Raw genomic sequence first — 13,048 nt, forward strand, 5'->3', positions numbered from 1 at the left:
CTGTCTAAAGCGGTCAGCGGCCAGCCAAAAATTCATCAAAATGCGCAATAACGGTTACTATAAACTTTATGTGATAAAATCCACAGACTGCGTTTCCCTGCTGTACCAATGTAACGACTCCAAGTGATAAAAGTAGTCTAAAAGACTAAAAATGTGTAATGTGATTATCTAATATATATGTTAAAGTTTGATTTACCCATAAAGAGAAAAAATCGAAATATTTTCCCCTCTATAGACGGCATTAGAACCATCGTTCAAAATTAAACGATAGTTGACTACTAGCATGAAATTGTACGAGACAACACATATCCATGAACAATAATTATTTCAGAAATTGTAAACTGAATAATTAAAAAAGAATCTTTCAGTTCCGAAACGTTGGAAGTTGATAATAACCTATGAACAAAGGCACGTATTGTTGTTGATTTTTCCTGTTTATTAAGGTTTTTATTTGCAACACTATAAAACTGCGTACACTATTGGAAACAAAAAGTCTAATGTACATAAAATTGTAAAGTTTTAAACATATTTGATGCCATGCAACGAGAACCTGGATATATACTGGTCACCTGTCTATGTAGCTCACTCTCAGACAGTCCATTCAGTGGTCGTTACATACACGTTAGAGTGTACAGAAAAAGTGAAATGGTCGGTATCTCTTTATCTGTGCACTGTGGTTTAAATAGTTGACGGAATTTCAAGACCCTGTGACATCCAGGATCATTTGGAATAAACCAGGTCAGACTTAAAGAAAACATTTTCGCACCGGTTAGTTTTTTTGTTAATATTTTATTTATATATCTATCATTATAAATTATTGTAAGCATTTTAACATCATACATTTTTGAGCAAGAAAGAATGGGATGTTAATGGCGTTATAGGTGGTAAGTAGCAGTAGGTTAAAGATACTTGATCGTCTCTCACCTCATGCAAAAAATAATGCTATGAATGTTTGCTTAGTTGCAGTCAATATGATGCACATTTTGCTGGTACTTCTTAGTATCGCGATACTTTCCACTGCGCATGCGTTTAGCGGCAATGAATTGACTGAGATGCTGAAGGATGGACTGGGTAACGTCGTTAAGGAGACAATTAACGGTGTTGTAACGTTAGAAAAAGGATCCATTCCAGTATGGCTCTCAGGTTTTTACATATTCAAAATATTTTAATCGTTTAGAATTTTAACTCAATTACTAGTATTTAGAAAATGTTGATTCTCGTAAAAGTTACTGAAACTATGGTTGGTGTCAAATAATACGCTCAGCGTTTGAGTCTTATACATCATTTACGATATTCTATGATAATATAAACATATCGTAACTTTTATATACAGTATAAGATTGAAATATCTTTTACGATTGAACACAAGATGCAATATTTTACGAGTGATATAGCCACGAGTGAAAATGTAAGATATGGTGTTCATGAGTGAAAGATATTTTTATCTAACACGTTGAACAAGCTATTTCTCTCTATAATATTTCGATAATTCACTGAAAATCATGTAATGAAGCCTTATTGTTCTAGAGTGTGTATTTCCAAGAATGTTAGATAACAAAGCTTAAATGTTGTTCAGGACAAAAACAAACTTATACATAAAATGATTTCAGGAAACTTTATTAGACATGCATGTGGTGTGTTTGGTGAGACAAGTCATAGAAACAAAGATTTACCGAACTACATTGAACATTTGTTTGACTGTTTCGTAATGGGAAGCAAGTACAGTATAGACAATGGTCAGGTGACATTTACAAACAGGTAGGTCGACAACTGAAGTACAGTACAGTACAAAAGTGGTCAGGTGACATTTACAAACAGGTAGGTCGACAACTGAAGTACAGTACAGTACAAAAGTGGTCAGGTGACATTTACAAACAGGTAGGTCGATAATAGAAGTATAGTTTAGTACAGACATTGGCCAGGTGACATTTACAAACAGGCAGGTCGACAATTGAAGTATAGTACAGTACAAAAGTGGTCAGGTGACAGTTACAAACAGGTAAGTGTAGTATAAAAGTGGCCAATAGACATTTACAAACCGGTAGGTCTACAACTAAAATAAATACAGTACAAATTTGGTCAGGTGGCATTAACAGACAGGTAGGTGGCCGCTTATTGGAAGTGAATACAGTTAAAAAATTGCCAGGTGACATTTACATATAGACAGTAAGAAATAAGTGCAGTAAAGAGGTTAGATACCACGGCTTTCCGCTTGTAAACCCAGAGCACTACCTTTTACATGAGTTATAGAAGACAAATGTACAAACAGATGCACCAACAGTAACATTCTAAATGTATGGACTCGTCTAGTGAAATGTATGGCAGCAACATTGTTTCTGGAGACAAGTTTAGTCCAAAGTATCAAGTGGCTGGTATGCACGAGATTACAGCTGTATACTATCTTATTAAATAGACAACAATAAGGGCATTGCTACCATTGCAGTCAGTCTCATACAAATTCAGTCACAAATAGTTAAAACATATTGAACATCTTTGGATACCACATATTATGCCTCTTCAGACCATACAACAGCTCTTAAGTTATCTAAATGTTCACACGTTCTTTATTTCAATATTTTAAAAAGACTACATGGTTTGTGCACCATGCCAATTTCAGGAGATGATGTATTTTTTTGTAAATGACGTAGAGTATTAGTATTTCAAATGGTATGGTTGGCCTAGAAGTCCATTGTGTCATACTTATTTATACTTGATAAAATGGTTGCAAACATTGTAGAACATTTATATTTCAGATGGTATGATACAACTGTTGAAGACATTTACAATTCTTATGGTCGTGAGATGAATGCGTCTTCTATGTTTGTACACTCTGTGTTCTCGAAAGTAGTAAGTATTTAACATCATTACGCCATCTCTACAAAATTTTTAAGAAATAAAATGATTTTTTCGGTGTTCATGCGAAATGAACGCCAGAATCGGATAGGCAAATCCATGAATCGCAATAGCGATTCATGTTTAATTTGCCGATCCTATTCTGGCGTTCATTTCGCATGAACATCAATAAAAAAAAAATCATTTCATTTCTTATATTTACATTATATTTCCTTTCCATTTGTAAACTATATAATATTATGAATTGCACGTAACATGAAGCATTTAGCATTAAAATCAGCTTTACGACCACTCTGTTCGCCAGACGGAACAACTGCGACGTCATCTAAGGAACGTTCTTCTTGACTATACGGGGACGTAGTCGAAACAACGACCGGTTATCTCTAAGTAGCGATAACGTAATTTTTGCGCCTTTCCTTTTGCTGTTCATACTAAATTAACGTCAAAAGTTTCAACTGAAAAGAAAAAGGCGAATGTAAATTTACTGAAATAAATCTTAAAAGCAAACAAAGCATGACAAATTTACATTTTATTCCGGGAATGTGTTTACTCTGGTAGAACAGAGGCCCTCGAACTACGTTGTATAGCTCGATTTTCTCAATCTTACATACTGTTAAATCATCTAAATTCGTGTGCATCAAATTTCATGGTTTTGACCAAAACGGCTGTTCCATGGGGATTTCAACATTTGAAGATCAAAATAACACTAGTTTTATTTGTCCGTGATGGATTTAGTCACGTGATTTGACGTAGCTTAACCACAAAACGCACGAAAAGTAATCTCCCACGAATAGTTATGATATTTTTGACTTTAACATTCAATAACATGATCTATTTTCAGAATGCAAAACAGATTGACAAGTGGAATGGCAACATGTCGTCGCATAGCAAAGTGAGTGAGATACCGAACGTTAGTTGGTGGCTGGTCGATAACCAGGCCATTGCCATGACGGAACAGCCTATAGGTATGCATGACAAGCATCTTATTGAACAACATAAAAAGGTATACATTATAAACATCTCGTTGAAAAAGATAAAAGTATGCATTATGAACAGTTTATTGCAAAATCTCTAGGTATATGCATGTAAAACATCTTGTTGAACAGTATATAAACATCTTGTTTAACAACATAAAAAATTATGCATAGCCGACAGTTTAATGGGATGTGGAGGTAGAGGGATGGAGTTTCAAACAAACAAAATATCAAAAACATAGTTGTGTGCGTTCATGGAGAAGTGAAAGTTGTTGCACAGTTCTTTAATACTAATAACTAGATTGCATCAAACCGATTTTGTTACTATTTAGCTTGGTTGTGCAATTTGCCTCCAATGGGATCTTTTCACAGATTTTTTTTAATGTTCTGTTTGGCTGGCGTAACATTTTCTTCGCGTACTTTGACTCAGTGAGGTTACATATAGTTTAGGTTTTTCCTTAAATATGTATGAACAGCGGAACGTGTTTACATACATCGAATGTAAGGTACATATAGGCCCATACTCTATATATCCATTGGAATAGCCTAGAACAGTTGTCGAAAATGATGGACAATCCGGATGTTTATATCTTAATGTAACACCTCAATCGAAATCGAAAGCATTTAGACAAAATCAGCCAAACAAAGGAATGCTACTAGTAGATATAAAGTAACCATTGCATGTTTACTTACAAATAACTCTTTTTTACATTAACAAAAGAGATAAATCACAAGTATCATGGAAGACAATTCAGTTCTGAGTTGGTTTAAGCAGATGAGCAATGTTTAATACATTATTCGAGACTATAAACTGAGAAAAAATGATATTTATTAATGTGCATGACATATAATTTTATGAAATAGCTTGAACATATTTCATGCCATGAATAAAATGCAATAACGCCGATTGTTCAACAGTGCACATGACCACGGCGGACTTATACGTGGCGGGTGCTTCCGTAACATATGATATCTAGCTATTTATTTTGGAAATAAAGATAATCAAGCAAACTCAGATTATAGAAAGAGTTGTTTCGCATAAGAAATTAAGCAGCTTACAAAACATGTTTTAACTCTACAAAATGCAAATATATGCACTGAATTAGGAAAAGTGCTGCCAAAACTACGAAAGACCCGTGGTGACATTTCAACTTCATTATTTCACGCTTTCTGCTTTATGACTTCACGATTTCCACTTCATGAGTTCACCAATTCACGATTTCTGCTTCCTGATTTCACGATTTCCACATCATGAATTCACGAATTCACGATTTCACGAAAAAACTTCACGATTTCATGATAAAACTTCACGATTTCACGATTTCAACTTCACGAATTCACGATTTTACAATTTCACGATTTCACAATTTCCACTTCACGAATTAACGATTTCACCATTAAACTTCACGATTTCTTGATTTAACGATTTGTATGACGATTTCCACATCATGAATTCACGATTTCATGATAAAACTTCACGATTTCATGATTTCGCGATTTCACGATTTCAACTTCACGAATTCACGATTTTACAATTTCACGATTTCACAATTTCCACTTCACGAATTAACGATTTCACCATTAAACTTCACGATTTCTTGATTTAACGATTTGCATGACGTAGAAAACCGCGGGTGATATTCGCTACATGTAAGATGGAGTGTTATATATTTGTACAACCAGGTTTAGGTACTGAAAGTGGAAACTGGCCGAAAATGCCTCAACTGATGAGGAAATAGACTTACAAACAATACTTTTAGAATGCATTATTGCTTTAGATGTGAAATTTTCCAGTCCCTTTTTTCGTTTTTAGTAAGCTTCCCATCTTTCTTCTACTAAATGAAAAGCGATGCATATTATTCATATGTAAACTATTGCCACCTGCTGTGTAAATGGTATGCAAACTGAGTTGATCAAGAGAATGGCTTAACCACGAAGGACGTTTAAAACGTAAAAAAACGACTTAGACGGTTTACTACATTACAGGCGTTGAAAGGATATACATGCAAAATATAAATTCAATCCATGCAAGCATTTTCTTTTAAATGAACGGAAACCAATGTGTCTACGGACGGAAAGACGGATTCCAAAATATCGGAATGACGGACGGACAACTGCAGGGCTTAATGCTCCGTCGCCATAAATGACGGGGACATAATAAACATACTTGTATATTTTGGAATTGTCTAAAACAGTAAAGCTACTTGGGAATCTTATTTTGTTCATACATGTTTTAGTGTTGAAAGTACCCAATACTGTGTTGTTACAGGCACCGATATCCCTCCCCGACCTCCACACAGACGTATGCAGGAGTATAAACTCATCCTCGGTAACCCAGACCATTAATTACGTTTACACTTCATTGAATGGAGAGTAACGGAATGGATTGACCAAATGGAAACAGTGAAATCAAGAAATCATGATATCGTGAAGTTTAATGGTGAAATCGTGAATTCGTGAAGTGGAAATCGTGAAATCGTGAATTCGTGAAGTGGAATCGTGAAATCGTGAAATCGTGAAGTTTTTTCGTGAAATCATGAATTCGTGAAATGGAAATCGTGAAATCAGGAAGCAGAAATCGCGAAACCGTGAATTCATGAAGTGGAAATCGTGAAATCATGAAGCAGAAATCATGAAATAGTGAAGTTGAAATGTCACCATGGGTCTTTCGTACAAAACGCACCATACTTTTGGACAGTCCAACTCACCATTTTCAAGGAACTATTACATATCCTTGTTTTGATGCAATTGCAGTAACGTCCCAGTGCTGAAACGGGACATAACTAGATTTAACATGGTTTCATTTTTCGCAATTGTTTTTAGCTCGCCTAAGCCAAAGGCTCATGGTGACCTTTTGTGACCGCTCAATGTCCGTCGTCCGTCGCGCGTCGTCCGTCGTGCGTCGTCCGTCCGTCAACATTTTCTTAAAAAAATCTTGAAAACAACAAGGCAAAATTACACCAAGGAATGACCCTTGCGTGGTCTCCTTTCAAAGTTATTCAAAGAATTGAATTCCATGCAGAACTCTGGTTTCAACAGGAATGAAAAGCTTTACAAATCTTCTTGTCTAAACCAACAAGGCGTAGAACCTTGATATTTGGCTTGTGACATCATCTAGTGGTCTTCTATGAAGAATGTTCCAATTATGCCCAATGGGGTTAAAAGAGGCCTCGCCCCGGGGGTCGTAAGTTTTACAAAGACTTATATAGGAAAAAAACTTTAAAAAATTCTTATCTAAAACGACAAGACCTAAGACTTTGATATTTGGTGTATAGCATTGTCTTGTGGTCCTCCACCAAAATTTTTCAAATTATAACCCTGGGGTGAAAATCTGCCCTGTCCCGGGGTCTCAAGTTTTATAATAGACTTATGTAGGACACAATGTTTAAAAATCATTTTGCCTGAAACTGCAAGGCCTAGGTTTTTGATATTTGGTACGTTGCATTGCCTTGTGGTTCTCTACTTAAATTGTTCAAATTATGCCCCTGGGGTGAAAAGAGACCCTGCCCTGGGGTCCAAAATTTAACATAGACTTATACAGGAAAAAAAAATCTTCTTGACTGAAAGTTAAAGGCCTTGGCCTTTGATATTTGGTATGTATTATTGCCTAGTGGATCTCTAACAAGATTGTTCAAATTATGACACTGGGGTGAAAAGAGTCCCCGCTTTGGGGTTCACTTGTCATAGGAGCTATATAGGAAAATAGTTTAATTATCAGATCATATATCCTAGACTGTTTATTTATGATTACCTGATGACCCCAAGCGATTAGGGTTCATTTGACTGTGACCTTGACCTACTGACCTACTTTCTTGTTTAAGATACATCCTTGAAATGTGGATAACATGTATCATGAGTTATGCACAACGATCTTAAAACTAACTTACAGTGAACAATAATGTGATCTACTGACCTACTTCCTAATATTTTAGCATCAGTTTGCCATTTTAAACATGCAGCTCATATTACTCAGGTGAGCGATTCGGGGTCATCATGACCCTCTTGTTAAATTTATTTCCTTACAAATGCAACTCATTTTAAATGTAACAACTTTTTGAGAATATCGTAAATATCAAGTCGTTGGCAAAAATACGGTAAAACTTTTGTTTTGGTAAAACTGTTCGTTCACTAAATATTTCTTTGCTTAAGAGGTACACTGCTTCTTAACCTTAAATACTTTTTATCCAATACATTTAAACTCAGAAAATTACATAATGTTGCAAAACAATATGTAACATAAATAACTGTAATTGTTCATATAGGGTTGCGAATCTCTCATTCTTGCCATGAACATGAATTATTTATACGAAGGTGTAATAATTGATCCACATGACGTTGTGCAGAAGGGGTATATGCAATACGACGATGACAACCTTGGAGTCCCGGACACACAGCAGTACCTGTTCAGCAACAATCCAGCCCACGAGCAAACAGAGCCAGACGGCACACTCTGGAGTACAGTCAGTGTGGTGAAGTTTGAGACCCCTTCTCACCTCAAAATCCGGTATGTCGTGTATTTAGGAGGCTGTATTACATGAAAGATGGCAACTTAGCTTTATATAATAGAAAAAAAAGTTTGTTTTTTTCAGACAGCACAATAGTTAAACCATTTAGCGGTAAACAAATGTCTTCAAGAACACATTTATAGCGACTAAAGTAAAAGAATAATGCGTTACACTTCAGGCGAATCGTTTACAAAATCGGTGCCGACACAGTGCGTCACGTCGTCGGTACATATCACTACGAGGACTCGGACATCACGAGATGCAAGGGCGATAACTCCTACCCAGATTTTGGGGCTAGATTCGGATACCTTCATTCTTTTGCAATGACAAAGAACTACATCGTTTTACCCGAAACAGCATTTATGGATGATCCGTGTGTATTTAGTAAGTTTTACTCAAAGAAATTAATTACATATATATGTTCAGTTAATTTCGCTGCTTTAAAAGTATATTTTTGTTAGTATGAAACACAAAGTTTGTAAGTAATATAATCTGGTTGTTATGAACACCACACTTATTTCATCTTGAGCATCCTTTTTTTTGCAATGGCTAACGTTACATCGAGTTGCTTGGTTTTCTTTACACTAGAGAAAGCTATTAATGATAGTTCTCAGTAAGAGCTCTGAAATTGACACCATTTATTCATAAAAATATGGTTCCTATATGAATAGATTAACTCGTTTGAAATTTGTTTTGTTTTCAGCCCGGTATGACCAGTACAAACCATTCTTTCCACAAGGGTTTCGATATGAACCAAACGGTTACTCACGACTTCTGGTCATGAGAAAGTCAGACGGAGTATTTATTGCCAACATCACCATGCCTCCATTCTTTGCTACACACCAGGTGCTCTTAAGTCATCAATAAAATTTATAATTTGATATAGTCCTTTAAAATATGTTATTTATTTTCAAAATATGAAACACATTCTAAATAGTGTCAAGCGACTTTACGAACCGCAATTTTAGTGTCCACGTAGCATTTTTTTACGCTATCTTCGATAAAAGATAAGCTATGAATACTTTGTGTTTGATCGGATGTTCCATGTTTACTTCCATTAAATCTTGTTAAAATGTATTTGTTAGTGTACCATTGCATTCATTATCTCTACCTGATTGTTTAATTTGTATTATCTCTTCACATACAGATTAACAAAAACGAAAGTGTTTGAAATAATCATTTTCCGATCGTAACAATGTTACTATTGACAATGTCCTTGTAAGTACACTATACATGTACAAGTCCATATACTTGCAGCTTGGTGCGTATGAAGATGGTAACCTCATACACATGGACATGTTGACATACAATGACTCCGGTATTTACGACAGGCATATGTTCTTAGACAATCTGCTGAGTGAGGTAAACAGTTGCATTTCTAATATCTGTAAGATTCCTCAAAAGAGCAGTCAGATGAAGAATTTAGTCCTTGTCTTATTTCTAATTATATTTTAATCAGACAAATATGTATTTTATCCAGACATTGATATATTTTAAATATTTTGTCAAGACCTTACTTCCAGACCTAATTATGTTTTATTCGGGCGTACTAACTTAACTGTGATACCATTGAATAAATTATGAAAACTGTACTGGTATATTAGTGATATTCTTTTGAATTAATGATCATTTTTCGTATTTTGTTAACATTAATATTGCGAAAGGTTTTCCTTTTCTTTGATGAATGTCGTTATGTTTCTCATATGGAATGGAAAAAGAACACTTTATAGTATATAGATACGCGAACTTTATTATTTGTTCTTAGAATCAATACACAACAGATATCTCACGCATTACAATTAGCTTGTCTGGCATGTCAGCGCGCATGCGTAGTCTACGTGCAAACGGAAAACCACCGACCGCTTTTGAGATGCCGAATATTAACTACGACTACTACGGAAAGAAGTACACATATGCGTACTTGGCAAAGAACTTTGACAGAAGAGATCAAAATGCCATTACAAAAGTAAGTACTTATTATTTTAATGTCATTTCATAAGTCAAGGTAGAGTGCATGGTATTTTAATGCAGTAAAATACATTATATTCATGTCATGAAATAATAATTAGAGGGTTTTTACACAGGGATGGTGTGCCGTAAGGCGGCATTGGCATTCAAGGAAAGATATTACATAATTATGTTAATAAATATAGATATACATTTTCACTCAATTTAAACGTCTATATAAGTAGTGTGTGGACGCTATTAGTGTTCGATATCGATATTAGACACACTCCCAGCGATATCAGGCACACTTTCGGCTGCGCAAAACATCCAGAGTTTTACCTCCACTGATGTAATGTCAACTATGTACAAATTAATATCTACTTTGCAAAAGAATGCATGGTATATTAACATGGTTTCGCTAGCTTTCTCTTCTATCGCGGTCGGATAAGCTTAACACAGAAAACTACGGTCATAGAATGTATGACTTTATAACAAATGGTTGAAAAGAAATGACGTCAGCGTCATCAGACAACGTTGACGTTTCCACGCATTACATGAAAATTTAATGACGCTGTCTAACATTAAATCATTTTGATCTCGTATACATTTCACTTTACTGTGGAGTGGAAGATATGAAATAAAAAAGTTACTGAACAGGGCTGGTGTGCCTAAAGGCGATACTGGCATACTAGACCGGCATTAGCCCTCTCTAGTATGCCAATAATGCCTTTAGCCTTTAGGCACACCAGCCTCTAAGTAAACATCTTATACAGGATGATACTCTAAAACCACCTGAAGGCTTATTCTGTCAGGTACTGTCGGAAAATTTAGCAGACTTTTGATTCTAAATCCTTCATTTTCCAAGTGATAAATTGGGCAAAATGATAATATAAATATATTGTAATTACATGTATATATTAACATACTTTTACGTACGGCATAAATTCAGTTGAACGTAGACACGGGTGTGGAGATAGAGTTTGTGCTGCCTGAGGGTATGTTCGTACAGGAGCCGCAGTTTGTAGCGAGACCAGGTGCAGTGTTTGAAGACGATGGTGTCATATTGGCTCAAGGTGTGGATGGCCGGAAGCATAAAGGTCATCCTTTAATTCCACGCTCGCGGAAATCTGGACATAATTTTAAGCATTTCAATTTGGCTACTTTCAATCAGAATGGGTGTTGCAAATAAATCTGTATCTGCTATTATTTTGCTTTGTTGCGGCAACATTCCTAGCTTTCATAGTATCTACATTTGATTTGGTTAAATTGTACTCAATGAAAATTTTACCTCTGGTAAATTCAAACTGAAGCAGGAAACTTTAGAGAGTTAGAATTATATGCCCGCTACAGTAGGTTTTACTTATGTATAGAAAATACCTAAACACCAATTCAAAAGTAAATTTCAGTCTCTGACATATATTCTTAAGATCCAATTTTTTATTTTCACTAACATATGTTTCCTTCATTTGGATTAGTGGTATCATGCACAATGTCAATCAGAAGTTGATTGTTAGATCGATTCTACGAAGAATAATATGTAGAGCTAATGCACTCTCCCATACGCCATCGTGTTTGACATGCACTGCACAGGTTCCATAATTCTATGTTGCAATTTACAAAGTTATGCTCCTTTTTGGACTAAGCAAGATTTAGATAAGTTTTGTATGTTAGCTGGTATTATGGGAATGGATTGAAACTGCACACACTTGTTCACTGTGATGATCTGGCACGCAACGCACAGGTCCCATAACACATTTTGCTTTTTCACAAAGTTATGCCACTTTAACAACTGAGCAACAGTGTTGGTGTTACTTGTTATCTCATTAAGCGTCGTAAATGGGAAACTGCCTTGTCTATGTTTTCATTATTTTTACTTTTTATGCGACAACGCTTTTGAATAGTTGAGAGTAGCTCATGTTGTAATTATGTTCACAGCATTTATGGTCATTGTCGATGCAGGGACAATGATGTTGATTGGTTACGTGACAGCCCCAGATATAGCACTTTTTGGTTTACACAATAGGTAACTGTAGTATCATGTTTATTATACTTTCGACTGTAATGGTTCAGGGGATCAGGAATAGGAGTAGAAGAAACGGTTGTCAAGTAATATTGAGGTATAAATTGGTGCCAAAGTCTCATTTAAATACATTCAAATTAAAGCTAGAATTTTCAAAGTAAACAAGTCCTTTGAAGAAAGGTAAATCGTGAGCGTTGAACGGAAACATAGCTATGCAATTAGTGTCTGGAAAAGCGATAAATTCAGCACAGAAGATCACCGAAACGACGAAATATGAATTTTACATGGCTAGATCATTCATATATATAATGTCACTCTGTGCGTATAACATTCTGTAAATTTTCAGGTTCTTTCCCATGAAGGTTGGTAGGACGACCGTCGATACACCTGGGGGTATTGTGGGATAACATGTGAAGCAGTTGTATATGTACGTTAGACTGATGTTTTGAAAAAATAAATAGCAAAGATGAAATAGAAAGCTTTATGTTAATATATTACAGTCTAGGTGCAGGGTGAGTTTGTAGTGTTAATCATTCATAGACCTTGGCGTCCTGATAGAGCTATTGATGTTCAGGTTGAACTATTGCTAGAAAAAAGTGGTTCCAAGTCTCTCGCTTTGTGTTGGATATAGTTTAATCACACTTGTCTGTTTTTTAACTTTGTCTTTGGACAGTTTATCATATATATATAGGCTTCATAGACTCGGACCCCCTTCTTTGTTCTAGTTTGTTTAGTTCTGTTTCTTGTTA

At 35.5% G+C, this 13,048-nt stretch overlaps 1 protein-coding gene across 2 annotated transcripts; it reads left to right on the forward strand.

The window, feature by feature from the left end:
• The first annotated feature begins 659 nt into the window (after positions 1 to 659).
• Positions 660 to 12,777, forward strand: LOC128551228 (carotenoid isomerooxygenase-like). 2 transcript variants are annotated; one of them, XM_053531916.1, is made up of 13 exons: positions 660 to 738; positions 961 to 1,143; positions 1,611 to 1,758; positions 2,754 to 2,847; positions 3,695 to 3,818; positions 8,139 to 8,331; positions 8,511 to 8,716; positions 9,036 to 9,178; positions 9,590 to 9,694; positions 10,098 to 10,298; positions 11,229 to 11,376; positions 12,215 to 12,302; positions 12,646 to 12,777. In XM_053531916.1, exons 2-13 carry the CDS (start codon positions 972 to 974, stop codon positions 12,704 to 12,706), a joined length of 1,683 nt encoding a protein of 560 aa, XP_053387891.1. In that variant the 5' UTR covers positions 660 to 738; positions 961 to 971; the 3' UTR covers positions 12,707 to 12,777. The 2 variants fall into 2 exon arrangements, with proteins under 2 accessions (XP_053387891.1, XP_053387890.1); XM_053531915.1 differs by having other exon boundaries at positions 692 to 768.
• Positions 12,778 to 13,048: the final 271 nt, after the last annotated feature.

This window comes from Mercenaria mercenaria, chromosome 19 (genome assembly GCF_021730395.1).
Source record: "Mercenaria mercenaria strain notata chromosome 19, MADL_Memer_1, whole genome shotgun sequence".
NCBI classification, from domain to species: Eukaryota; Metazoa; Mollusca; class Bivalvia; order Venerida; family Veneridae; genus Mercenaria; species Mercenaria mercenaria.

Coding starts and splice junctions, on each gene's coding strand:
- LOC128551228 (XM_053531916.1), top strand. CDS start 972: ATGATGCACATTTTGCTGGTACTTCTTAGTATCGCGATACTTTCCACT. Junction 3,819..8,138: donor CATGACGGAACAGCCTATAG/GTATGCATGACA, acceptor ATTTATACGAAG/GTGTAATAATTGATCCACAT. Junction 8,717..9,035: donor GGATGATCCGTGTGTATTTA/GTAAGTTTTACT, acceptor TTTTGTTTTCAG/CCCGGTATGACCAGTACAAA.